The sequence below is a fragment of the Lagopus leucura genome, unplaced genomic scaffold (assembly GCF_019238085.1).
Source record: "Lagopus leucura isolate 7727_CA_CO unplaced genomic scaffold, USGS_WTPT01 Super-Scaffold_100024, whole genome shotgun sequence".
In the NCBI taxonomy this organism is placed as follows: domain Eukaryota; kingdom Metazoa; phylum Chordata; class Aves; order Galliformes; family Phasianidae; genus Lagopus; species Lagopus leucura.
In genome coordinates, this window is record NW_024962276.1 from 3,059,978 (window position 1) to 3,086,790 (window position 26,813).

Consider the following 26,813-nt stretch of genomic DNA (forward strand, 5'->3'; position numbering starts at 1 on the left):
TGTGAACAGAGCCTACCTTTATTCCTGAAACAGAAATACCACCCGGAATAGTGTCACTTCCCATCAACACGCCTGAATTCCAATCTGGGTGACTGTCTCTTAGCATATCAGGTTTACAAAACGAACTTGCACATGATAGCTTTCTATGTTTAAATATGTAGGTTGCTTTATAAGATTGAGTGAGCCTGACTGAAGCAGTAACAAAATATAAACAACAACAAAAAAAACAACATTTGGGAATCAGTTAACCTGCAAAGGGAAAGACTTTCACCAAGACTTTCTTTGGCGAAGAACACCATTTGTAAGATGAATTTCAGTAACAGCAGTGCATGCGGTGGGATGTCTTCTGTCATCCTCATTTAATCATCGAAGAGGACACAGATTTAATCAGAATCACCAGAATGTCTGAGAATGGTATTGTGATTAATTGTTGGACTACAGTAATGAAATGCTCGGGCTGTAACAGGAATTACAACAGGGGAGAAGACCTCAGCATTGCTCGTAAAGCAGCTCGTCTATCCTAGGTTTCTTGCTCTCGTTGCAAAGCCAAGTTTGATGTTCACATACAAATTCCTCGTGGTAGAAGACAATGAAGAGGGTTACTTTCGTGAAAAACATCTTGGCAGAACCGTGCAGGATAAATCCTTTGTAGCAGCCCCTTGCAACAGAGCGGGGAGTTTCCTAATTTCTCTCGTTGATAATAACTGCTCACCTACAGAAACTGCATTTCTGTAACAATTAAGTCGTAAAATCAGAGACTCCAGCGGGGGGACCGCCTTTACCCCACAGCGCCAGGAGGCCATTCGCTGAGGCGACGTTCAGCCTCCCGCCTGGCGCTGCCCTCCCGCCCGCGCAGAGCCCCACACTGCCGCAATCCCGCGCACACTGCAGCGAGCTGCTTTCCAGCAGGCAGCACCGCTTCCCTTAGCCAAGTAATAACCACGGCTCCTCTGGGCGTGGGAGATGGCTTCGAGGGAGGACAAAACGCTGTTTTTGTCTGTGTGTCAGAGCAGCCTTAGTATCACTAAGGTTGAAAATGAGCACTAAGCTCATCCAACGCGACTCGTGCGGTGCCACAACTGAGGAAATCCGTGAGGTAACTGAAGGAAGCTGACGGCTGCTGCCCTCAGGAGACCCGCTGCCCTCAGCGAGGCGGCAAGCCGAAACTTGACCTCCTCAAGATGGCGGCCTCGCCTCGCCTCACCCCGCCTCCCCACCTCGCTGCCACTCCTAAAATGGCGGCGCGGAAGGGCCCGTGGCTGCCCGGAGTGCGCCTGCGCACAGCGGAGCGGAGTGCAGTGAAATTCCTGGCGGGCGGGGGGAGGAGGAGGTGGCGGTGAGGAGGAGGGCGGCACGGAGCCACGGCCGCGCGCCCCTGGCAGGGACCCTGCGTGCTGTGGCGGCGGGCGCGGTGCGGGCCGGCTGAGGGCCACTCGCCGCCGCCTCGGGCGCTGGGAGCACCGGGAGCCGCGCCGTCCTCGGGACTCGCTCCTCAGGCAGAAAGGGGGAGAATGACGGAGCTCCAGTCCGCCTTGTTACTGCGGAGACAGCTAGCAGGTAGCCGCGGCTGGAGCCCGGCGGGGGGGCCGCGAGGAGACGGGAGAGCGGCGCCGAGGGGAGGACGGGGCCTGCGGTAGAGGAGGGGGGGCCCGGCTGGGGAAGGGGCGGACGGGCGGCGGCGGCCGTGAGGAGAAGGGGAGGCGGCGGCCCTCAGTGCCCGGCCCGGGGCTGAGGGAACTAGGCCGAGGGGGGGGGAGGGGGAGCGTGGCAGCGCGGCCGGGGGGAGGGGACGGGAGAGGAGGGGAGCGGGGCCGGCACAGCGCGGTGGGAGATTTGCGGGGCTCCGCGCTTCCTCCGCTGCGCCCGTCCCGGCGGCGGCCCCGCTCCCCCCGCCCCGCTCGGCCCGTGTTCCTCGCGGGGCCTCGGCGTGGGGGCGCGGGCGGGGAGGGCCGCGCGGTGTTGTCAGAGGCGGAGGAGGCAGCCCTGGGGCGGTTAGATAGATACGTACATATATATATATTTATTTTTTTTTTCTTCAGTTTTTATTATCCGCCCCCCGCGTCCAGAAGCGGTGCCTCAGGGCTCAGCTCTCCTCAACGCGGGGACCTGAGTTGCCCCCGTCCCGCTCCGTGCCCGTGAGGAAGGGCCGCCGCCCCCTTTGTTGCGAGCGCGGCCCCACGGCGGGGCGAGGAGCGGGACGGGGGGCGGCGGGGCGGCGGCCGAGCCCGGCGGCGACCCCTCCCTTTGTCCCGGGCGGCCCCGCGCTGCCTCTCTGTGCCCGGGCTGCGGCCGCGGAGGGGACCTGGCTCGGCCCGGCGGCGCTGCGCATGCGCGGGGCGGCGGGGCGCACAATGCAGCTCCGTGTGTCGCTCGCTGCCAGATTTAAAGAGACACGGAGCCGGCGGCGCCGGGCGGGGGCCGAGCGCGCCCTCCCCCACCGCACGTGTGCTCCGCGCTGCCCGCGTGGCCGCCCCTGAGCGCCGCCGGCACCTCGGGCAGCTCCGCTGGCTGCTCCGCGCCTTACGTAAAACCGCGTTGCTCCATACCCAGATAAGGAAATGAGCGCTAGGTGTACCTAAAGCCGGGCAAATAGAGCCCTGGCTGCGCTTCGGAGGGACGGGTCGCAGCCGCGCCGGGTTCCTGCCGGAGTGTTGCGGCCTCCCGTAGCTTTTGGGGACGGTGGGGCTCCGCTCGCGGCGAAGTTGCATAACAGAGTGCGGGAGCTGCATGGCGCCGAGGCTTGGCCAACCGCCGGTGCGGGGTGGGTTTAAACCTCTTGAAGGTGACTTTTTAAAATAAAAACGGATTTACTACACGCGGTGTGCTCGTGTTGAGGAGTGCCTTAATGGCTGCTGGGGTTACTGTTATCTGATGGAGCATCTGCTTGTTCAGATAAACCGTTACCATTATGTATAGGCTTAAACCAGGAGCTCCAGAAGTTCTCACTACTGCGACAGTTCTCTCTTCTGTAAGTGATCACAATGGGGAGGAGGTGATGTTGAAGTTGCTCTGTAGCTTCATAAACATGAGCATTTAGTAACCTGAGACAGTCTGGAATTTCTCTGTTAACAAAATAATTGCACACAATGAAAGAAAGTTACTAACTTCAGCAAAGTGTCAGAAAGACCAACAAGAGACACTTTGTGACTCTCTGTGGTACGTTTGGTAAGTGAGTGCTAGCTGTTGGTTCTGTAGTTTTTACTTTATGGTCTGTTCTCTGAGCGCAGGCTGGATGCGTTGGTGGACTTGTAGGCTCTTAGAAGTTAAGCCCTCAATCTTTCTGCTCGCTCTCTTCTGAAAGCTTCACGTGCTGTGGTGAAACCAGTAAACTGTTCCAGTTGCCTTATTACTGATACTGAGTCAACTGTGCTGACTCAAGTGCTGCGGCCATTTGCATGTAATGTGCAGCCCCTTTGTGAGGCCTTTGGGTTTTAGGTGGTATAGTACTCTTTTTTACATCTACTTAGAATTATTAAAAATATACACTTATTCATATACATGTGTACATAAATTATATGAAAATGAGCATATACTTTTATATAATTTTTGTTTTCGTGTGCATAGAAAGTGTTTGAGTGTACACAAGTGTGTGGTGAGTCTCAAATTCTTCAGAAGCTCAGCCTGGTGTAGTTACTGACCTGAAAAGGAAAATGTGCTGTTTCTTCCATATTTGATAATCTCTGCTGAATCTGAACAGAGCTGAAGCGAGGCCCTAACTGCTTTTTCTAATGGCAGGCTGCTTGAAGGTGCAGTGCACAGACTGAGCTTTGTGAAGTCTGACCTCCCTCCTCCCTACTGCTGTCTTCTCCCAACTCTCAGCTGTTCCAGTATATCTCATTAAACCCACACTGCTTTTTCTGCCTCAAAACAAAACCCAATGCTAAGTTTCTTACTGTATGGGACTGATATTTCAGTCCCAATGCTACATGCAGCTTTGGGTTATGTGTCGAGTGTGGTGAGTGATCGGGTTGTGCTTAGTGGTTGGGTTTTGGAGGTCAGCAAACTGGCAGTGGATGTGAGTTATGTCATCTGAACTCATTTAAACTGGTCGAAGTCGCTCCTTTATCAAGGCAGCATTGCTCAAACCATGAGAGATCTGGAGTCGGGGCTGTTAGTTTGGTGTGGAGGAAGGATAACTGGGCCTGAAGCCCTTATGGTTGTGGAGCAGTTGAGGAGTATGGGGTGTCTTTAATGTGTGATGAGACCCTGGGTAGTTACTCTTTCCTAAGAGGAGGAGGAAAAAAGAATGATGAGGAGGGAAGCTGAAAGTCTTCAGAACGTTGCTTTTCTTATCTAAAAACATGCTTTGCTTTTTAATAAAGGCATTATGGGGAAAATAGGAAAATTGTCTACAGCATGTAGCACTTGTGATGGGTTCTTTCAATTTTTAAATGCTGTTAAAGTGAAGATCGAACAGTGACAATTTTTGTCAGTGGGACTCAACATCAGTGGTTTTATCAGGGTAAATTGAGGAAAACCTGACAGCATAGTCCTGAATTTTTCCACTACGCGTGTGAAGGCTGGTAACATGAGCAGGGAGCTGGGCTGCAGCACTGCCTATGCAACGTGCTTGTCTTCTTAAGCAGCGTGTTCTGGGTGCTGATAATGCTCTAAGAAGGGCTATTTAGTGGCAGTCACAAAATAAATGTCAGGTTAGATGTCTTGTGGTGTGGGTGTTTTTGTTGGTGGTTTTTTTAATACTAAGTGGGGTCAGTGTCTGCAGATGGAGTAGTGATCATATTGCCACAGGGCTGATATAATAACTGGCTTTTTATCTACCTGTGCTTTTCCCCACCAAGGCACGAGGGCAGTTCACGTCAGTGTAGTCAGCATGTGGATTAGGTTGGCTGGTTGTTTTTCTTCAGAGTGTTTTAAAGGAAATGCTGAGTGGGGGTCTCCAACTACCGAGGGCAGTGCTGGCACTGAGAGTGGAGGCCTAGAGCTGAAGGGAGGCCCTCCTGCGTGGCTATCAGTAAAGCCAAATGGTTGCTTTTCAAATCAACCTGCCTGTAAGCTCTAGCAGCTTCTGCAATTATCTTGTAATGTAGAAAAGGTATCTGTTCATACAGGGTGTTTGACTGGTTTCTGTTTTATTGCTATTTGTGGTGTGAGGCTTTTTTCCTTTTTTTTTTTCCCCCTTAAAAAAATGCATTTGGGTAATACTGAGAAATGAAGTTTGTAGCCCCTGCCCAGTTCTTCTTATGGGTAGGAGGCAAAAAAAGGTAAATGAACTCCCTCTCAACTTCCAAGGAGTGGAAAAACCCCAACGGTATCAAATGTGTAGCCTGGGTCAGCAGAGCTCAGGCACCAGGAGGGGGTGTGGGGACCTGTGTGGGTAAAATGCATTCTACCTACAGCCTAAGAACTTTGTGCTCTTTAAAAACAGAGATTGGAGCAACTTCTTCTGGCCTCCAGAGCTGTCAAGCCTAGGGGTTTTGAAGGCTGAGGCATTTCTCTAAATGCTTTTATTTAATCTTTCTGCCAAATCCTTCTTGACACAGACTTGTTAGGGTGGGCAGACTTGTCTAGTTCATCCAGCAACGTCGTATAGGGAGGATGTAGTTAAATCACAGCACACCGTGGAACCAGAAGTGCGAGTCATCTCTGACATAAACGTGGCTCACTGAGAACGGGAATAACTGAGCCCTGCTTGGCTGGAGCTCTGCTGTGTTGTAAGTATTCTCCAACTTAGGATACCAAAAACCCCGCTTACCAACTTTCAAACACGGGAAATGCAGCGTTATGTCAAGTTAAATGTACGTAAATTATTTCCAATGAAAAATGTCTAGTTAAAAGTTAACGAGTTGGAAATCCATTAAAAACTTAATATGACAGTTCTATAGTTTTTACTGGTGTGGAAGAAATCTTGTATAATGCGAGCTAGCTGAATTTCTGGCAGCTACACAGGGCTTCCTTTAAAAATATTTGGTTAGTAAATGCTGAGAGAACTATGGCATTAAGATCACTTGATAGATTGAAGTTGAGATGGCCTATCTCTTGGCTGGCTGGCTGTAGAAGGAAGCCTTTGTTTACAGCTGAATACTGCTGTTTTCTGCCTTAGAGTAGGTTTGTCTACAAGATGATATCACTGGAGTGGTACTGAATTGAAGCATTAAGCTGATGCAGGCCTTCTTGTTAGCTTCCTTGGAGAGGTGTGTTTTTATGAGGAGCGATAATCTCTATTACCATACGTAGTTAAGATTACAAGGTCCTACATGTATAAAATTTGAGTATCACTGAAGTGCTATGAAAGCCCTACTTTTTTCAGAAAAAGGTTTTTCATCTCTGTGAGGATCAGCTTTCATTACTGCCATGCTTTTTTGGGACACTTGGCTGGAACATGTGCACCAATTACATATAAGTTAACACTTGCAGTGTAGGCTCCCACCCTCTATAGCAGATGAGTTAATCCTGCTCTCTTGTAAGAGTGTGGCAGAGCCATCACAGCTGCCTTGCTCACAGTGACCTCAGGCTGCTTGTGCTGTTCTGACTCTGGTCACTGTGAACTGCTGTTGCAGTGCAATGGACATGATTTGTAGTTGCCTTTGCTAGCTGTGTGTGTTAGTTTTTCAGAGTTCCAGTCGTGTGAATAAGCTGAATGCAATCACAAGAGTGAAAACTCAGGGATGCTGGCTCTTCTGGTGAGCTTTAGCTAAGCCTTAGAATGGAGGAGCTTGGTCACTTGCCCAGTTACTTGAATGGGATGAGCCAGCAGGAGCAACGTGCTTCATGGAGTTACCCCTCACAGGGGCTGGCAGTGGTCGCAGCCCTTTGGCTCTGCTTAGGCCAGCTGAATAACCTTACAGGGAAAGAAATAAACTGACTGTAAGCAGTTCTTTTCTCTGTTCTCCTTCTGCACCCCCCCCCCCCAAAAAAAAAAAAAGTGGGGAATCATTGGTTAGACCCCAGTGTGTGTCTGCATCTGACAGTGGAGTGACTTCTGCTCAGCAGGGGAGCACTGCAGTGGGGAAATGCTCTGGAGGTGCTGTAGAACAAGGAGAAAAACAGTACCTGGTGAGAAATTTCTTTCATTAGAATAATTCCTCACTTTTCAAGTTGTTTAATTATTTTTCCAGTCCCCCCCATTCTACAGAAGTGCCTTGTGTACCTCTTGATAATGATTGTAACTTCAGTGTCAAAGCTGTCAGCTATGGAAATGTAACCTGTAAAGCTTGGTTGACTTGCCATAGGTTACTTCTTGGTCCAGGAGAAACTGATTGGAGATGGATCAAGCAGAGTGAATAGTCCTCAAATAAAAGAACATGTTGCAACTATAACTGATTCTGCCTCAATTGTTCTGCATCACCTCACATTGGTTTATACACGTCTCAGAACAGCACATATGCGTTTACCAAAGCGAGGATTACTTGGTTCTTTCCACACTTGGCACAAGTTTCTTTCCCAGAGCTCTGTTGTTCTCACACTGCTGAAACCAAGTGAACTTTGTAGATGAAATGTGCTCCCCTCAAATAGGTGTTCTGCAAGTTTTCTTCCCTAAAGTGTTCAATGTAACCTTTAGTTTTAATCTAGGTGTTCTTGTTTGCCACCCTCAGGGCTGGGGTTTTATGAAGGTCTTTTAAGTATGTCAGGTACTCAGCAGAAGTAAGCTTCAGGTGTTCATGCAGAGTAGGATGGAAGCATTTCAGAAAAACGGAGCTTTTTCTTTCCAGCATGGGGACGGGGTTCTGGTAATGCGAAACTTCTGATCTGAAAGGTTGCTGCTGTTCTGAAAGTATGAACTAACCAAAAACTGATACATGTGCAGAGCTCAGTGCTTGGAGAAGGAAGAGCAGGTGCTTAGGGTGAGGAAACAGGGCACGGAGCTCTTGGAACGCTCACTGTCTCATTTTTGTCCCGCTGTATGGGAACAGAATCTGGGCAGCACTTGGTGCTGCAGGACTGTACTGTCACCATGCTGCACCTGCTCTGTGCTTCAGTTTCCAGCAGTGTGTGGCTGTCAGTGGACTGGTCTTGGCAAGGTCTGTCGCTGCAGAAATCTGGTAGGTCTGAGCTCTAGGCTACCCTGCAAGTGTAAATAGGCATACTTGCTTCTCTTCTCCTTCCTACTGTCAGGTCCAAGGCATATCAGCTGGAACAGGGATCAGATATCCAGACCCTGTGAGAACACTAAGTATAGCAATCTAATGAAATAGGATTCCATACAAATAACTTCACTCCTGGGGTGAACATTAGCAGTGCTTGTGCTGGCTTAGAATTATAGTGAAGTCTTGTAAAGGCTTTCATGTGCAGTCTGCCCATATATGATACCCTGTTAAAGGAAACCTCTTCCCATGCAGTCATCACAATGCCTGGTATGCCAGACTGGTGCTGTAGTTACTTGCACTTGGCACTGTCAGGTGTCACTTAAATATCCTCAAACAATTCTGAATAACAGTGTAGTTCAAATTAGGATATACAAAGCTGTTGTGGGAGTGAGAGAAGAAAGCAGGCTGGAGAAGGATCCTTGTATGCCAACTTACACATACAGTGAGGAAAGTTCCTGGTGAACTCTTCAGATGTTACTGTCTCCTGTGGAACAGAGCAGGCTTTCTGTTAGGCCTTGTGGGATTGCTCTGTTCCTGTATGTAATCCATACAGATCCCAGTGCTTTTCAGCCTGTTTAGCTGTGCTGTTTCATAACTGATGCATGCAGTGATTGTTCAGAAGTTACTTGGGTGGAGTTTTCTGTAACTTTAGGCCGTTGTTAACTTGCAATTTAACTTTTCCTACCAGAGTGGCAAACTCTGAGTGATTCCTAGCACAACACTTGTTTTGCAAAATTCTAGCAGTGCTTGCAGTGGATGTCTGAGACTGGAGGTTTCTTTGCAGGTGAGAGATGAGCAATTGCAAAATGTGATTCGTCTGACCTGTTTTTGACATGTGCTTGGGGAAGAGGTAATCGCAGAGTCCAGGGAAGTGCTTACCCTGATAAGATCTCTATTGAATGTTGCTGAGGGAGTATCTCAAATGCAGACAGATGCATGTACCTGCCTGAAACTTGTCTGACTGAGGAGTGAAAATTGCAGGTGAAATGGAGATGGCACTTCCCTCTCACTGAGTGTGATGGCTGTGTATGGCCCCGTGCTGCAGCTGACTCCAGGTACTCTTGTCAAGTGCTCTCTGGTGAGATGCTCAAGCATTTTCCTCTCAAGCTTGGACTTCAGAATCAAGCTTCTCCTGATCCTTGTGATTCTGTTCTTTCCTCATGCTATCTCCTCCCTGTCCCAAATTCAGCTCTCGCTGTGACTTTTTCTTACAGGCTTGTTCAGCCCCCACATTAACCTGAGAAGTATGTTTCAAAACCTTAAGCACTACTGTGAGAGTTAAAGGTTTTGGCCCTGACTGGAAAGTTGACTAGGGCTACAACCAAAAATCAAATGAGAACCTGTCAGCTTTGTCCTCTGTCCTCAAACCTGCCTTTGTGTGCACATCGTTGGGAGGCTGTGCAGTGGTAGCTGAGGAGAAGCACAGTGATGCAGCAGAGTGCGTGACTGCCCATGACTGCATTGAGCAGCTTGCATCTTAATGCTTCCAATGCAGCCCTCCACCAGTTCCTTGAATTGAGAGGAGAATCAGGGTTGTTGTGCCTGTAATGGTGCCATCCTCAGCAGGGGACGGTGTGCTGGAAGTTGGTTAGCAGCCATGCTGAAGGTAAGAGCCAAAGCTTAGAGCTGCTGGTTGAGAGATCTATCCTTAAGGCAGGCTTATCTCTTCTGCTTTGGTCTTGCTGCAAAATAATTTAAAATACTCTTCTGAGACTAAAACTGTTCTATGTCTTAATTGCTATCTAATTTGTCATTGCTGAAGTGGCAGCCAGGAATGTGTGTATCACGTGCTGTGTTTTGACTGAACTCTTTGGATGAGCTCATGGAACAAGACAGGACATGATGAAAGCAGGTAATATGGGGTGCTCCTAATGAGGAGATGATGTTACTTGACAGTAGCCCAGCCCTAAGCTTTTAGTTTGAGAGTCTTACAACTGGCTATGTAGGCAGGAAGAGAGGTAGTGGAAATCATAGCTGACCTCAGTTAATATAACTGTGGAAGCTTCCATCTGGGGTGTGGACAGAGGAGCCTAGAAAAGGGATTTTCAGTCTGAACAGAAGCTCCTGGGCTGGTGCTGAGACTCAGAGAAGGCAACTGGGGGGGAAAAAAGTAACAAAACAAGTGTAGTCTATAGCAAAATAAAGCCTCTGATCTGACAGCGAGTCAGTGGGTGACCTCTGCAGATGCCTTAGCTGGGGCTTGGGCTGTCCCAAGTGTGTCTTTGTTCTGGGCTCAGTCCCCTGGCAGCACAGAACTCATCCACTGTGTAACTTAGTGGAGAAGCTCTATTAAAAGTCCTGCAGAAGCTTGTATTTTTGAAAGCTTTGTTCTGGAGTGTAACTCAAACTCCAGAGTGTTTGCATGCAGCGTTTGGCTGGCTGGAACCAAGCTGAGAAGTTTAGATGCCATACATAGCTGCCACATGTGGCCATGGGGCTCTTTCTGCTTAGTCATTTTTGTTGATACTGTTTTGCTTTTGCGTTTCTAAAAGTCTCTTGGCCTATATAAACACAGTTTTAGTGAGAGTGGGGATGTCGGTAGCTTGGTGTAAACTAAACACAAATTGGATTGTGCAGTTCTGGCTCAAGTTTAAGGCGGTGGTAACTTGGTTCTGCTTTAGGAAGAGCTGAGCCACCGGAGGAGCAGTGCCTTGCTGGCAGATTGTGGGAAGCCAGGCATGGAACATTAGAGTGTACTCTGGACTTAAACAACTCTGTTGAATCATCGGTCTATCGTCCTGATTCAGAACTGAGATGAGGGGAGCCCAGTGCCTGGCTTCGCTATCTGGTTTCTATTATATTAAGCCAATATTTTTCTGCACTTCAGGTAGCTTAAATACTAAGTAACAGTGTACAATATGTAGTAGTAGCAACTAGATTGCACTGAAACTTGAGTATGGACACAATGGAGATGTGTTAATGTACTCAGATTTACACTTAAAAAGAACAGGATGTCTCTAGTTAAATGGAGAAATCCCGAAGATAAATCATGCTGACAATAACCTGAGGGGATGCAGTTCTTTACAGGTGTCTGACTTCTCTCCCTGAATCCACAGGCTCTTGGTGAGCAGTGCTTTGCAGCCCAGGCTGGAGCTGGGAACAGATCCTTCATTCATGCAGTGCACTCGTCCATGCATTTGTCCAGGAAACGTCCTGTTCAGTCCACAAGTGGTTAAGGGCTGTGGGCGATGGGATGTGACAGACAGAACAGGTGTCTCCTTTCCCCAGAGCAGCCCGTGTCAGTGGGCTGTGGCTGTGTCTGCTTGGCAGCGTGCTGAGAGCTGTGCTCCTTCCTTGCCACCCCTGCGTCGCTCTGGGGTGAACCTTTGTGGGGCTGGGTTAAGGGTTCACTGCTTTTTGGGTCCTGACTCACGAGCAGTGGTACTGCTGGTTGGCTCCTTGATAAGCATGCTGCTGTATCCAGGGAAAATAATTAAACAAGGCTTCAGTGTTTGCAAGTTTTAACGAGTTGCAGCTCATAACCATCCGTGTAAAGCAGCCAAGGATGATGTTTTTCACATCCCAGTGCAGAACTTCCCTGAGCTTTCCTTTTCTGTCTGCCAACTCACTGTTAGTTGGGTGTTCAGTTCGGCATAAAACAAACTCTTCCATCCAGATTATCTGTAGAATTGTGATAATTCTATATACATTTTGCACAGAAGATGCTGGAGCTCATCTCCACTGTTGTATGAAGTGTACGTATATGTGCAAGCAGTAACCACCTAAACTGCCTCAGTATTGCTCCAGTAAAAAGAAAACGGGACTTATAAGCAGAGACTGATGCCATGTCAACAAAAGAATCAAAATGTGCTTTCTAGGTGACATCCACTGAGCAGACTTTACTTACTGCATCCTTATTGCAGCAGCTAAAGGTGACTGCAGTGGCTGTCCCTTCTGCACTGCTCACAGGCTCTGGGCGTCGTGAGAAGGAAGATTGGATGCCAACATCTCTTGCAATAATAGTGCTGCAAAATCTTAGGTATAGATATGAGTCAGTGCAAGAGCTGGCTTTTATTGGGATCAAGTATGTGGAAAAAATGCTTTAAAGGACGTGAGAGTTTTTTAAGGCTGTCATCTGAAGGCAGAGACAGATGTAAAAAGAAGTGGAAGGAGCACAGATCTAGAAATAGAAGGGAAGATGCGGCTGCTGGGCTGCAGAAAAATGTGGTGTTCTGAATGCTTTGTGGCTTTGCAGAAGACCTGCAACAAGGGCAGTCAGAGGCAGGCAGCATTTTCCAATGTTAATTTCTGATAGGTTTGTTTTCTCTTATCACAGAGATGAGATAACTAACAGCTAATAAGGAAGCTAAGTGTGAGCAGCTTGAGTTCGAGCAGCTTGCGCTGAGCTTGAACAAACTGATGTTTTTTTTTCCCTAAGGAAATACAGGAATGAGGGAACCTGTTTGAAAGTAAACCTTCAAAACTTGAAAGTTTTAGGATGCAGTGCTCAAAAATATTTGCTCTCTCCTTACTGAATTCTGTAGTCGTGCTGAATGCTTCTCTGTATTAAGTACTAATCACAGGGAATGACTTACATGTCCTGAACAGAAACATTCAGATTAAAAAAGCAGAATTTTATACAAGCAGTTGAAAATTTTTAATGAAATCCAGTGTGAAAAAGCAGATTATATTCATATATCTAATAGCAAGGAACTTTAAGATGTGAGGCTGTGGTAGGGAGGCAGTGAGGGAGCAGCTCAGTAGCCCTTCCTGCAGCAGCTGCTGTCACTTGCTGTGGTATGTGTGTTCTCTCCTGCCTCAGCTTGACTTCAGTTGTTACTGGGGCTCGTGCAGTTGTGTCCTCAAACCCTCTTGGAAGGCAGAGTGAGGCCTGGCCTGCTTAGCAGAGGTGTGGACGTGCTGTAGGTTTTGGCTTTGAAACGAGCATCTTTGTTAGATAGCTGTGATATTACCTTTTTGCTGTAGGTGCTGTCTTATGTAGATATAATTTAGTTCAACACCTACATCTGTTCTCTCTGTTCTGCCACTCACAGTGAGTGTTTGACTTCATCTGTTGACTGAACCGCGCTGGGTAGCTTCTAAGAAAAGCCTTTCCAACATGCTGCCAAGAAGTGAAACGTTTCTTGGGATTTCAGCATTGAATCATCTCCATGGATAAATTTGTCTCTGAATTAGCAATGGCTGAATGAAGTCATTCTCTCTACCTCTTTGGGATCGTGATTCTTTGTGTGAGCTGAGCACTCTGAATACTTGGACTTTAACTCACCTGCATGAGGCTTGATTTCTTTGCTTTAGTTTATTTTTAACCATGCTTTCAGTGGTTTAATTGGCAGACACTGAATGAAACATTGTGGGCAGATTGGTTTGGCCTTAACGGTAGCCTTCCTTCCATAGTGGTATCAAGTTCTTACTTCAGGTTCTTCTGCATGTGTCTGAGGGCATTGTAACTGCATAAGCTCAAGTTTGTGATGACAAGGAATTGGCACAAAACAGAGCTGCTGTTGTTGGTCCTCCACAAAAGGAATACATAGACTGACTGTGGAAGGATACAGTGACATCTTTAAATAACAAGGGCTGTATGACGGCTGGCAGGATTTAAAATGAATGCAATAGCTCCTGTGAAACAAAACAAATCCTGATCTTCTCCCCTTCTCCAAAGTACCAAAGATTGATCACGAATTTGTGCTGTCTGGAGGACTGGATCAAGAATTGCTATTTCATATAATGACATTTAAAATTGGACTTTAACTTGAAGTAATCGGTTGAGAGACTCTTTTTCTCCACCGCAACTTCACTTTCAGGGAGAACTTCTTTGAGAGATTCATTCCCAGATACTGTACTTCTTTTTTTTCTGAAGCAAACTGAGAGCAGTTAGTGTGGTCTGTATCCAGGCTTGATTTCTGCATAGCTGTTTCCAGATAAACTTCCTATCTGGCAGTGGCTGCATGGAGTCGCCTATAAACCTTAAATCCTGTTTTGCTTATCGTTATTGAATGAAAATGTAGAACAAACAAATGAGAAATGAAGCAGCTCATCTAGGCTCCCTTCATGTGACCGCACGTTTTAGAATTTAGTAAACCATTATCTCCAAAATGCCCTGGGCATGTCTGTGTTCTTTTGAAGAGCCTGAAAAGGATCATTTAAGGGAAGTAGGATGTTAGTTTTAAATAAAAAAGATGGTGTGACTTTCTTCTCATGTTAACACTTTCCTAGAGCTAAAAATACACTTGAGTTTAATCCAACTCGTCAGGGTTCTTGCGAAGCAGTGTGGTTCTTTCACTAGTAGGAAACGTGTGGAATCCTTGATTTGCATGTGTACCTGTTGCTGGATGCATAGAGAGCATGTGGAAAGGTGCTGAGTTGTGTTCTGACCCTTCTGCTCGTAATGTGCTCAGCAGACAGTCGGACTGTGGGTCTCCACTCAGACATGTGCAGCTGTGTGTGGCAGGGAGCTGAGGATGCTCATCCAGAGCCAAAGTCCATCAGCAGACACCAGATCACTGACTTTGGACAGCTTTGGGGTTTTGGTCACCTACAGATACATGAATAAAACCAGCAAACAAATGCTATAGACATCTAAAGTTACTCTTAAATTCTTTTTTCTACACAGAGCTCAACAAAAACCCAGTGGAAGGCTTTTCAGCGGGCTTAATAGATGACAATGATCTTTATCGATGGGAAGTCCTTATCATTGGTCCTCCAGATACACTATAGTAAGTACTGCTACTTGTTTAGAAACTTTAGTATAACTCTCATTTACTAGTTCCAACTTACTCTGAGTAGAGAACCTAGGTCTTTATATTAGTTAGGTAGTGCTGTTCTGTTGCTAGTAAAGTATTTGTAAATCAAGTTTGCTGTGAAGTTGCCAACTGCTTTGATCCCTTGGGAAGCTACAGTGTGATCCCTTTGTGCACTAGTATGGAAAGGAGAAAGAGTAGACTATACCTAGAGGCAGCTTGTTTTCTATACATTGAAGTAAATCAGGTGTAATCTACTATTACTCTAGCTTAGCTGATAGAACTACTTTAAACCATTCCAACTTCATGCTGGCCATTGCATGAAAATGGCTGTAGAGTTGTAGCTGAGACACATTCTCTGATCTGTTCCAGTTTCTCCCAGTTATCTCAATTTGAAATTTATCAACCTTCGTACTGCTTGCTGCTGAAGAACTTCCCAATGTGACCTGGGGTGCTTTAATGTTGATGAAGCTTGTGCTGTAGGCCAGCCTTATGCAGCAGGATTCAGAAAACATCGAATCTTTATTTTCCTTCCTAAGGACTGGATTCTCTAATTGGTGTTTGCACACAGGACTGTGGAGTTCACACAGTACTGCTTTTCCTGGACTTTGAAGTTTGCTGTGTTTGTGCAGTGCTATATATATATATGTATCTGAAGAGTCTCCCACGTGTGATGTGGGAGCTGCTTAAATAAAATAAAAAAGCAAATCTAGAGCTCTGGCTAATTGAGAGAGTAACTTCTCTTCTGCAGGGATTCTATATGATCTCTAGCTCCCAGGAGGAAGTGCTGTGCTCAGAAGAGGTCAGCTTAAAGAGTAGCTATTGAGGATGAACTCTGTTCTTTATTAAGCTGTTCCAGTGGTAAATTACTGGTACAAAAAGCCTTCCAGTAGCATTAACTTGAGGACAGTTTTAGTTCCAGCATCAAACTGTCGTATACCTTTGTCTGAAGGCATCTGAGTAAGTAGTTGAGTGCAATGATCAAACTGATTTGGCTTCTCAAGCTCACTACGTAGTGACTCTCAAGCCTTTCCAAGACTAATTTTCCAGCTGCTGCTGACCTCTTTGGAACAGCCTTGTAGTGTCTCCATTGTATTCTCATGGCTTTATGGATGCTCTCAAAGGTAGTGTTTTCAATTGACCACTTCCTTATGCGTTGCAGTAGCATCTTTCCCACTTCATTAAGGTGCTGAGCTTGTTTTGAGGCTTGTTAGATAGCAAAGTCTCTTCTGATTGTGTCCTTAGTCTCTTTTTTTAGTGTAAAATCAGGCAAATTAGACTTTGGACTCAGTGCATGATGCTGTTGGTAGACACCCTTTTGTCAGGAGTATTGCTAAAAATGATTCTGACTTTTCCCTTTGACACTTGCCTTTATTAACTGATATGCTAAAAAACAAACAAACAAAAACCAACAGTTAAAGAGCTTTATTGAAATACCATTGATGAAGGGCACTTTGGTATAATGTACAATCTAGTAAATCTGTGATTTGCTTCTCTAAAAAAGGGAGGAAGAACTTTTCTGCTATGGAAAACAACTTAATTTGGGGCACAAATAGCTGGTGGTGTTTCTGAAATCCTTACTCTTAACAGGTAGAAGAGTTCTGTAGAATTTGCTGGGATTTCTGAAGGTTTCTGAAAGGTTTCCTTCCCACCCCAGCCCCCCAGCTCTCTTTTAAGAGTCAAATCACAGAATTGTAGAATCACAGAATTGTAGGGGTTGGAAGGGACCTCCAGAGATCATCGAGTCCAACCCCCCTGCCAAAGCAGGTTCCCTACAGCAGGTCACACAGGTCGGCATCCAGGCAGGTCTTGAACATCTCCAGAGAAGGAGACTCCACCACCTCCCTGGGCAGCCTGTTCCAGTGCTCCGTCACCTCACTGTAAAGAAGTTCTTGCGCATGTTTGTGCAGAACTTCCTATGCTGCAGTTTCCAGCCGTTTCCCCTTGTCCTGTCTCCACTCACCACTGAAAAGAGTCCGGCCTCGCCATTCTGCCCCCCACACCGTAGATATTTATAGACCTGCATCAGGTCCCCTCTCAGTCTTCTCGAGGCTGAACAGGCCCAGTTCACTCAGCCTTTCCTCATAGCAGAGATGCTCCAGGCCCTTCACCATCTTCGTGGCCCTCCGCTGGACTCTTTCCAAGAGATCCCTGTCTTTTTTGTACTGGGGAGCCCAGAACTGGACGCAGTGCTCCAGATGAGGTCTTACCAGGGCAGAGTAGAGGGGGAGGATCACCTCCCTCGACCTGCTGGCCACACTCTTTTTAATGCACCCCAGTAATCATTTAGATGTAGCAGTTTTCTGGTTTTTGCTTTTCTTTATTTCCCAGCAGCCTGCAGGCTCTGTGTACGGGCTGCTGCTCCACTACAGATGTGGGGAAAAATGAATGTGCAGACCAGCTTTGTCCTTACTATGCCCATTCTCATCTCAGCTTTACTGAGGAGCAACTTTGTACCAAATGTCTTTGGAGGTTATATTCCAGTTTTTGTAAACTCTGCCTTTACAATTTCAAACTCTGTTACAAACTTCATTGCAAGAATTAGCTGGGCAAACGTGGTGGAACTTACATTAGCGAAGGATTCCATCTGTAAGGCTTTCCTTTGAATACAAGCCTTCACGTTTCTTAGAAGGAAGTGTTTAAATATTAAAACCTAGTTATCTAAATAACTTCAGTTAAATGTGGGCCTGACTGTATGCAGCTTCCACATAAAAACTGCATGTCTCTTGCTTGTCCTTCTCCAGTTTAGTGTGCAACTGTAATGCAGAGCACTTGGAGTCCATCAAGCTGAGAGTTGAAGAGATGTTATTAGGGGTCTCCTCCAAAAGTAATGCTGTAGCCATGAAGTTTAGTGTAACTTTTCACTGGGATTCACTATGACATCTGATCCTGAGAGATTAGGACAGAGGTGTCTAAAGGAGGAATATAAACAGGTATCTGTGGGCAGTATTTGAGAAGGAGATGCTGGCAATATTTCTGTTAACACATGTACTGGGAAGAAAAATAAGTTTGTGAGTTCCTTGTCACTTATTTTCTTTCTCTTGGATGTAGTGTTGGGGTCCTGGCAATATCTTGTGGTGGGATTGTAGTCTAGGATCTCCTTGCATTGCATGTGGAAGTGTTGGTACTGTTAGTTAGCAACACATTAAGCTGTATGAGGGGTAAGCTGAGACCTTCTGGTGCATCAATAAGTCTGACCTTCAGCTAAAACTTACAAGAAAATCTACTAAGATATTTTTGATTCCCCAGTGAAGGTGGTGTTTTCAAGGCTCATCTGACTTTTCCAAAAGACTACCCACTGAGGCCACCAAAAATGAAGTTCATCACAGAGATCTGGCATCCGAATGGTAAGAGATCAGAGTTGTAACTTTTTTGTAATTAAGAACTAAAATGTGAGGGGGATGAGTGAATACAGTGCTGTTCATGCTAGAAGTACAAAAACATGCATTTACTTTGCTATCTTCACCTCAGAAAGAAATAGTAATTAACCATGGCAGAGTTTCTGTTGTTGCTGTTGTGAGAGAATGCTCCTAGAGTATTTCACTGGTTTTGGTAACTTGGTCAGGGACTTTCTTATCTTTAAGTGTGAAGTTCTGGTCTGAGGATGAACTTCTACGCTGCTCAATACAGAAGAGCCGTGGTTGTTCTCTTCCAGTGAAGCATGAAAGGAAGTAACAGCATCTTTTAGTTGTGGTCATGGAATCATAGAGTTGCTTGGGTTGGAAGGGACCTCAAGGATCATCAAGTGCCAACCGCCCTGCTAAAGATAACAACTCCCAAGGTTTCAGTTTTCCTAGTCTGCTGGACATAGATGGGAAGGTGAAGTAAACTGGAGGAGGGTTTTCACTGGAATGTTTTTTAGGTTCTCAAATCGTTAATGAAGCTATAGATACTGACAATGGGAGGAGCCCTGTGCAGTGCCCTCTCGTAAGGGAGTGAGAATGTTATGGTGCTGTATCTGTTTCAGCTCTGGACATAACAGAGTACTTGCCAGATAGTTTCTGATTTCTTAAAGTTGCAGCCTGGTGTTAAAATTAAGCTCTTCTGACCTACGTTCTGCCTCCTTCCTCAGGTGTTTAGGAATAATAAGACTTCACCAAGCATTATTTCTTACAGATCAAGTTCTGTGACACTTAATTACTTTTTTAATGAAGTTTTCACCAACGTTTTCAGACTAGCTGGAATGAAGGTTAACAGTACCATCAGTATCCTGAAGAAATGCCAGCGTGCTCATTACTGAAATACGCCTTGTTCTATTTTGCAGTTGACAAGAATGGTGATGTCTGCATTTCCATTCTTCATGAGCCTGGAGAAGACAAATATGGCTATGAAAAGCCTGAGGAACGCTGGCTTCCCATTCACACAGTGGAAACTATTATGATTAGTGTAATTTCTATGCTGGCAGATCCCAATGGTGATTCTCCTGCTAACGTTGATGCAGCGGTAAGATTTTAATCTCTTTTTGTCTGCAAATTGTCTGTAGTTTAGAAACCTGAACTTGACAGAACTTTCCAGTTTGACAAACAGTGCAATAACTTTTTTGGACTAACTTTGTGTAACATGAGCTGAGGCAACTTCTTCCTGGGAATAGCAGTTGTTATAAAAATGATTTCTAGTTAGCTCTGGAAAATCTCTTGCAGCATGCAAAGCAGAAATGCCATCAAGCTTTGTATGCAGTGTTTTTTCTTTTTCCTATTTGATTGTGCAGTTATTTGTAGCAAATAAACTAATGTACTGAAGTAGGAAGATAGTAAGATAAACCTTAGTATTTGTCTCAGAAGCTGGCTGTAGCTCCATGTGGCTGTATGTGTGTAACAGAACTGTTGTGAAGGTTAGCTGCAGAAATCCAGGTGTTCTGGAAGCTCTTTTCGTGTTACTTATATAAATCAGCAAAATTTGTTTTAAACCTGCTAGCAGTGTATGTAACTTGCTTTGAATGGAAAGAAAAAACTTAATGGAGTACTTCATCATAATTATGTTGTGACCTTTTGCATTCACCTGTTTAAAATTGTCTTGAACGTGGATTAAAGCAGTTGAGTAGATTGGTCTGTGCAGTTCTGCCTAGAGAACGTACCTGAAAGCCTCACGGAGCGTCTGGACTTTAAGTTGGTGAAAGTATTGTCCTGGGCTTGAATACCTGGCTAAAGAGTGAGGACAAATAGTGTGTAGTCCAAGACTGAATCTGTAGTGAGGCTGCTTTTGTGTTTGGATGTGTTTTATGCAACAAACATAGAGTTTCTGGAGCATGGCCTGTGCTACCTGGGTGTGTACACACTGCTATCAGTTCTTTGCTTTTCTTCTGCTTTTCTAGCAGAACAGCAACTAGTCTCATAACTGTTTGTGGTGGGGAGAGAAGAGCCCGCTCTGGGGGAGTGGGAGAACAGACTTGAGTCCCCATTCATCTGAGATATTCAACCAAGTGTGTTAGCATTATTCCTGCATTGCAATTCAGCAGTGACTGATACGTATGAGTGTGGTTACAAAAGAGAAGTTCCAGGTGTAACTGGGGAAGTAAGGAAAAGGGAGGATAGCAATTGGAAGATGCAGAGTTTGTTTTTTAGAGGTATGTTAACCTCTGTCAAGTTAGCTATGCCTTCCTCAAGTGGGACGAGTTTAGCTTCCAGAAGTCTTTGATCTGCTCTGCTGCATTTCCATGAGTGGTTGAGCTGTGCTGAAAAATCCATATGGGGAAAAGTCTTGTGCATCAAACTTAATGGGGGAAGAAAAACAAACGCATTTTTAGCAAAGGATTTACTCACGTAAAATTGTTTTAAATGTTGGCACTCCCCTTCTTGTGTCACATTACTGGTAGAAACAAGTACCAGGACAAGTGGATGCTTTCTGCTGGCAAACCTGAAAGCACTGGCAGAAGCAAGTTATTAATGAAATGCTGAAAGTACAATTGGAATTCCTCAGTTAACAAACTCATGTATGCTGAATGTAGCTGACCTAACACTGGAGAGAGCTTCTACTTCTAACCATGCTTATCACTCCTTAGAATCGTGTTTTGTGGGCTTTTTTTTTCCAATTTTTTGATATTCAACCCTAACTTCTATCAGCTGCTTTTGGAGCAACTTTGCTTCTTTCCTGCAACTGTTAAGTACAAAACTGCATTTGTTTACCTACTGGTAAGTCAGTCTCTGAACCATAGGGTAAGGGGTGGAAATGTCTTTGAAGGAATGCAGCTTTCTCTACCCCAGCCTGAAAGTACAAAAACTTACAATCCATCTCAGACTGCGGAGACAGCACTGAGTGTAACTGATGCAGCCTTTGGGTGCTAGCAACTGTTTTTCTGGCTGCAGTGCCAGATATTGCCAAGTAACTTTCTAACTTAACGTGAGCTACTTGAGCAACTCAGCATCTCCTGGTCTGTAGAGTGCATCCTCTTCATGGTAACCAGAGCATCCTCATCACAGTATTAAGGAATCAGCAGCCCATGCTTTGTTCGGAGCTACTCATCAAGGAGTCTTCTATTTATGTTATGTTCCTACTTAGTTTACTGCAGCAGAAGCATTTGGCAGTTAGTGAAAGATACTTTGTTCTCATTAATTGCGTTTTCATTTCCTAGATCCACTTAAGGCTAAGTGTGCACAGGCAGATGATAGCTGTACAGGAGCAGGGGAAGTAACTGCTTCCTGGAAAACTGGTGTTGGAGTGCTGTTTCTTTCAGTGGGGACAAGTGAGGGACAGTGGCCTGGGTAGGTGCTGTGAGAAGCAAGTGGATCTAATTTGTAAACCAAAATAAGAATTTTGGAGAGATTGCTGTGAAATTGGGAACGTCACTTGCTGTTCAGTTCTGAACACTTGCTTCATAGCACTACAAATATAAGGAGGAAAAAAACCAAAATGCTAAGAGTCTGAAGTTAGGAGGGCACATTAATTCAAAGCTTTTTGCCTTAGTCCCCTTTCCCCCCCAGCTTGTGTCAGTTGTCTTTTCTCCATTCCAGGAACCAATTGCTTCAATATTAATTTCTGAAAAAGGAGAACAAATAAATCAGTGACCTTGTTTGTGCTTCCGTCAGAAAGATCAGACATGCTGCTCTTCCCCAGATGCTGAGTGGTTCAGTGAGCTTGGAGGTGGTGGTGGATGTTGGGATGTGTATCAGCTATCCCAGTTCTCTCACTCGTGTGCTACGACCTTTACCCTGTGCAGGAGGCGGGGAGGTGTTGCCTGATAAAGTGGTTATCTCAAAAGAAAGCGTGACTCTTATTCATATTTTCTAATTCCCTTCATCCCCTTAAGAATGCTGCTTATATCAAAAGCTAAGAAAGAAAGAACCCTCTATTTCATTAAATATTTTACTGCTACTTCATGGCTGAATCATAAGGCAGTGTCAGCCTTAGACCTGCTGTGTGCTGCTCCTATGCCATCCTCTGTTTCCTAAAGCTGGCATGAAAGTTTTAAGTGACCTTACTCATTTGTGTTTTAGTGATACTGTGGTAATGTACATAGCTGGGTTCAGCCTTCCCCTTTGCTTACCTTCATGTTCATCTTTATCTTTGTTCTTCATCTGTGCAGTTCTGAAACCAGTACGTGTCCAGAGACCTTCCCTGTAGATCTGCTGAGTGTTCTGTGTGGTCTTCCTCATGGAGATGATGGCATGCAGCCATATCTAACTAGGAGTTTTTCTTTCTGAACACACTGCTGTGCCTCTTGTGAAGACTGTACTTCTGTCCTTGCTTGAGTTGATACTGTCCTTTAACAATGTTAGAATAACTACTGGCTCTACAGTAGCTGTGTGCCTTTGTTCATTGCTGCAGTTCAAGCCAGATTCTGTAACCCCTAACAATAGCTTGTGGTCTACAGTTTGCTTCTGCTTGTCAGGCTGGAGTAAATGGATTTCAGCCCAGGCACAGTAAAATCCTAGTAGCTACCAGGTTAGTCTTGGAGAATGCTAAAAAGCCAAGAAGGGAAGGCCAAGTCTTGCAAGCAGCTTGTATTAGAAACAGATGAGCTTCCAAACTCTGGCTGTCACTGGTGTTTAGTGAATGGCTCAACGAGCCTAAACAGACGTAGGTATTGACTGGATGGCAAATGTCTGAAAACGTAAAACATCAAGATTCTTCCTAGAACTTGTACATTGCTGTAGCATTGACACCTGAAAGCTGTCTATTCAATTACAGAAAGAATGGAGAGAAGACAGAAATGGAGAATTTAAAAGAAAAGTTGCCCGCTGTGTAAGAAAAAGCCAAGAAACTGCTTTTGAGTGACACTTATTCAGCAGCTAGTAGCTTCACTTTTTTCAGGGTAAGTATCCTTCTAAAGAAAAGTTAGTTGTCTGAGCTGAGGGTTTTCTGCCTACGTGTTGCTGAGCTCACTTTTCCTCAAAGCAAAATACTTTTTTCAGCTGCTTGGTCTTACAGGAGTTCTTTGGCTGTATGCAATACCAAAGCCTGCATGGTTAAAGGAATGCTTAAAAAAAAACTTTCTCATGCAGTAACAGCTCCTTTCACCTAGATTGGGGACCTTCGTAGTACTCTTCTATTTATACCATTCAGAAGCTGAAATCCTCTTTTGGCAGTATTCATCTTGCTTCACTAATAAAGCTTAGGAATTACTGGAGTTGTAATTGAAAGGAACACTCCTTCCTTCACATTCATTATTGCAAAGAGCAGTTTTCTGACTCTTCAAAGCATCCTGTCTTGCCGTCTTGAGTTTATACACATACAGCATTTCTCTTGCAAGTATTGGTGGCGTGTTGCTTGTAGATCTTCATAAGTTTTCACTGCTATTAAGAACCATTCAGATAAGATTGCTTCTGGTATGATGGGAGTTTTTGTAATAGAAAGTACACTAGTAGTGTATCAGGATGGAGTTGAGATATTACTTGTAGATTTTATCAAGAAAGGTGGTATTTCCTTCAAACAGCTTTTTTCTGAGGGTGGTTTAGAAGTAGCATCAGAAAAACAGCTAAATGCTGTTTGAGAATTGAGCAGCCTTGGAAAGTTTTGACCTCAGAGTAGCTGATGTGATCTATTTACACTTTGTCACCCTGATGATATGAATTTCATTTCAGATGCATACTCTAATTTGAGCTATCTGCTCTTCAGTGGATTTCAACAGCAAGGTCTTATAGGAAGCTCAGAATTAAAATATGGCTTTTAAATACATAGCCTTTTGTTACTTTGTTCTTTAGGTGCCAAGAAAAAAGCTTTAACAAGCTAATAACCTCTCACTCTTGCTTTTCTGAAGCAAAATTGAAATTTATGTTGAAGCTCCCATTTCTTAATGCTTGGTTTGGCAAATAAACTACCCATCTTGCTAGAGAAGCTCAAAGCATGCATATTGTTGGCTTCAGCACACAAAGCTTATGGAGGAAAAGTATGGTGCTAAATGTTGTTCAAAAAGGTTGTACTGTCTGAATGACTAGAACAGCTTAACAAACTCCAGTTATGGTTTTCTTCACTAAGGTTGTGGGGAGATGCTTGCTTTCTTACATCCTTGGAGGAGCCCCTTTGAGGGGCTGAGGCTCTGTGACAAACTAGGACTGCAGTGTCTCTAATCTGAATAAATGCTTTGATTGAGCTGAACTTTCCCAGAAAGGGCAAGTGCAAGAAGTGCTAATGGTTAGAAAAGACTAGGTGAGGGAACCAGATGGCTTCTGCAACTGCCCTATAGTTTTGTGTAATAGTTTTTAATGTAATTGACAGCTCTTCATCCTTACTGAAAAGGCATAACCAAATGTCCTTAGTTAACCTTTGCTGCTGCCATATTAAACTTGGCCATAGTACAACAGTGACAAATGTTAAGTAATTGATTGTACTGCTTTTCTGGAAGACAGAAGTTCTTTTTCTAAATCCTGGTGACTTCCCAAGCAGTGAGTGGTGAATTGGTTAAGAAGTGGCCATGTGGCTGCTTTCAAACAGGCACAATCTGGCTTGGTAGCTGTGGTGTTACTGCTTAATGAAGCACTGCTGTGCCATGTTGTACTGCAATTTTCTGTTGAAGCAGCATCCATCATTGATAAGAAGTGGTATAGAAAGCTTCAGTGATAAATCTATCAATATTTAAATGTGTGCAAAACCAAACCTTTACACTGCACACTTGACAAGCAACACAAGTAACAGGAGCCTGAAAGTCTGATAGCTGGACTGAGATGCACCCTATGCTGAACGTAACTCAAGTCTTTCTCAGGTGATGACTTTGGATTTATGCATCTTCTCTATGGAGGTATGTAAAATTCTTGAACAAATAAGTATCTTCTATGAGTTTTAAGCACTACTTAATGCTTTTTTAAAATATCAAGGATCGTGAGGGGTTTTGTTTTAATAATTGTGATTTCTTTATAGGTCTCCAATTGAGAAACATGGCACTGTTTTTTTTCCTGCACTCTACCCACCTATTGCTGGACTTCTGTTGTTACAAGTTGGCAAATACTGGCTGGAACTGGGCTGCAATAAAACATGCCAGTTATCAATGCTGACAAGAGCCTAACAAGTGCCAACACAAGATGATTACGCATTTTGAAATCTAATGAACTGCTTTAACCTTCAGGAAGAATTGTAAAGATGTGTACATAGCACAACATGATCCGGATAATATATATACTGTTCATGTACATCCACAAATACACATTGTACCAAATAATGCTGTCTGTAGGTAGGAATAGAATCGTGTAAATTCTAAAGATTTTAGCAGGTTTTTTCCCTATTCATTGTTTCCTATCAGTTTGAAAAAAACAAACAAACAACAAAACAGGAACAACCAACAACTTGTGAAGCATGTCAAACTAAAACCAATTAGAATTAAAGTCCTTTTTTCTTCCCCCACTTCAATTTTTCCTTTGACCCATTGAGGCTTAATTAAAATTTCTTGTTATTGAAGTTTAGTATCTTTTGTTTTGTGGTTTTTTTTTTTTTTTTTTTTTTTTTTTTTTTTTGAAATGTGCTCCCTTTTATTCCCTCATCAGAATTTAAAGTTTTCCTAATTAAACCCTGAAGGGATTTGCTATTGATTACTTGTGTCTTCTTTTATGATGACCTTTGTAGTCCCTAAGGTGCTTTTTTTCCCTTACCACTTTTTTTTTTTTTTAATAACCAATTGCACATGCTTCTTGAATTGGGTATAGCAATAAAACTGGCCGTGGAGCACCCTTGAGCAGCCTGCTGGGTTTTACCTTCCAAGGGACTTGAGCGCTTTTGTTCAGAAGTTGAGTTGACTAAGTTAGTCTAGTCCAAGATGGGGATAAGCTGCTTTCTATGGGTGACTTGTTTTTTTTTGCCTTTTCCATTGCCTGTTTGTGGGGTGGGGTGTGTGAGGGAGATGTTTTTTCTCAAGGTTGAATTCAAGCATGCGCATCTGTAGGCTTTCAAATGACTAACTTCTGGGTTTGGTATCAGAACTAGTTTTTTCTTCTTATCCCTTTTCTCTCTTCTGTGGCCCTTCATATTCTTTGCCTTCTATTTCAGAGTTTTCCTCACCTAATGTACAAAGAAAATTGCGATGTATATTTTCATGTAATTTGATTTTTTGGAATTCTGTCACCTTCTGTAGTGAGTTCTTCCAAAATATAATTTTTTCCAATACTACTGTGTCAAACTTGCTGTTTTCAGTATCAGAACAGGAAGGGGGGCTGCAGTTGGGTGCAGCTTACCTGAGCATTTTCAGCAAACTTCTGATTGATTTGACATACTGTATTTATTCCTGAAACTAAAAAAAAAAAAAAAAGCACACCTCTCTGCTGATTGGAACCAGCTTTGGCTCCAGCTGGCCCCCAGCAGAGCATCCTCCTCTAGTTGAGCTGCAGGTGGAAGCTTTTAACAGCAGAGTAATCCACGACTCTGACACCAGAACACTGCTTCTTCATCGTGTGAGAAGCCTTCAATAGTGATAAGCTTGCTGTGGCTGGACTCCATTCCAGAATACTGTGCAACAAGAGTGTACAAAAAGCTGTAACTGCAGGCTTCTTGAGAGGTGGGCTGGGGATGGGAGATGAAGGTGATCACCAGTTCCAGACTCACCCTGTGGGACATGAAAAAGGAAAAAAAAAAGCCCCTGAAATACAATAATACAAGTGAAGGTGAGACTTATTCCTACAGGTGTTTTAGGTGAACAAGGTTTTTAATAATC

At 44.4% G+C, this 26,813-nt stretch overlaps 1 protein-coding gene across 3 annotated transcripts; it reads left to right on the plus strand.

Moving 5' to 3' along the window:
* The first annotated feature begins 1,416 nt into the window (after window positions 1–1,416).
* UBE2G1 (ubiquitin conjugating enzyme E2 G1) lies at window positions 1,417–26,269 on the plus strand. Of its 3 annotated transcripts, none has more exons than XM_042879698.1 (6): window positions 1,417–1,557; window positions 14,617–14,719; window positions 17,993–18,090; window positions 19,008–19,186; window positions 22,868–22,991; window positions 25,034–26,269. In XM_042879698.1, exons 1-5 carry the CDS (start codon window positions 1,512–1,514, stop codon window positions 22,952–22,954), a joined length of 513 nt encoding a protein of 170 aa, XP_042735632.1. In that variant the 5' UTR covers window positions 1,417–1,511; the 3' UTR covers window positions 22,955–22,991; window positions 25,034–26,269. The 3 variants fall into 3 exon arrangements, with proteins under 3 accessions (XP_042735632.1, XP_042735633.1, XP_042735634.1); XM_042879699.1 differs by lacking the exon at window positions 1,417–1,557 and adding an exon at window positions 2,702–2,761; XM_042879700.1 differs by lacking the exon at window positions 1,417–1,557 and having other exon boundaries at window positions 14,634–14,719; window positions 17,998–18,090.
* Window positions 26,270–26,813: the final 544 nt, after the last annotated feature.

Coding starts and splice junctions, on each gene's coding strand:
- UBE2G1 (XM_042879698.1), top strand. CDS start 1,512: ATGACGGAGCTCCAGTCCGCCTTGTTACTGCGGAGACAGCTAGCAG. Junction 14,720..17,992: donor GGTCCTCCAGATACACTATA/GTAAGTACTGCT, acceptor TTGATTCCCCAG/TGAAGGTGGTGTTTTCAAGG. Junction 18,091..19,007: donor AGAGATCTGGCATCCGAATG/GTAAGAGATCAG, acceptor TCTATTTTGCAG/TTGACAAGAATGGTGATGTC.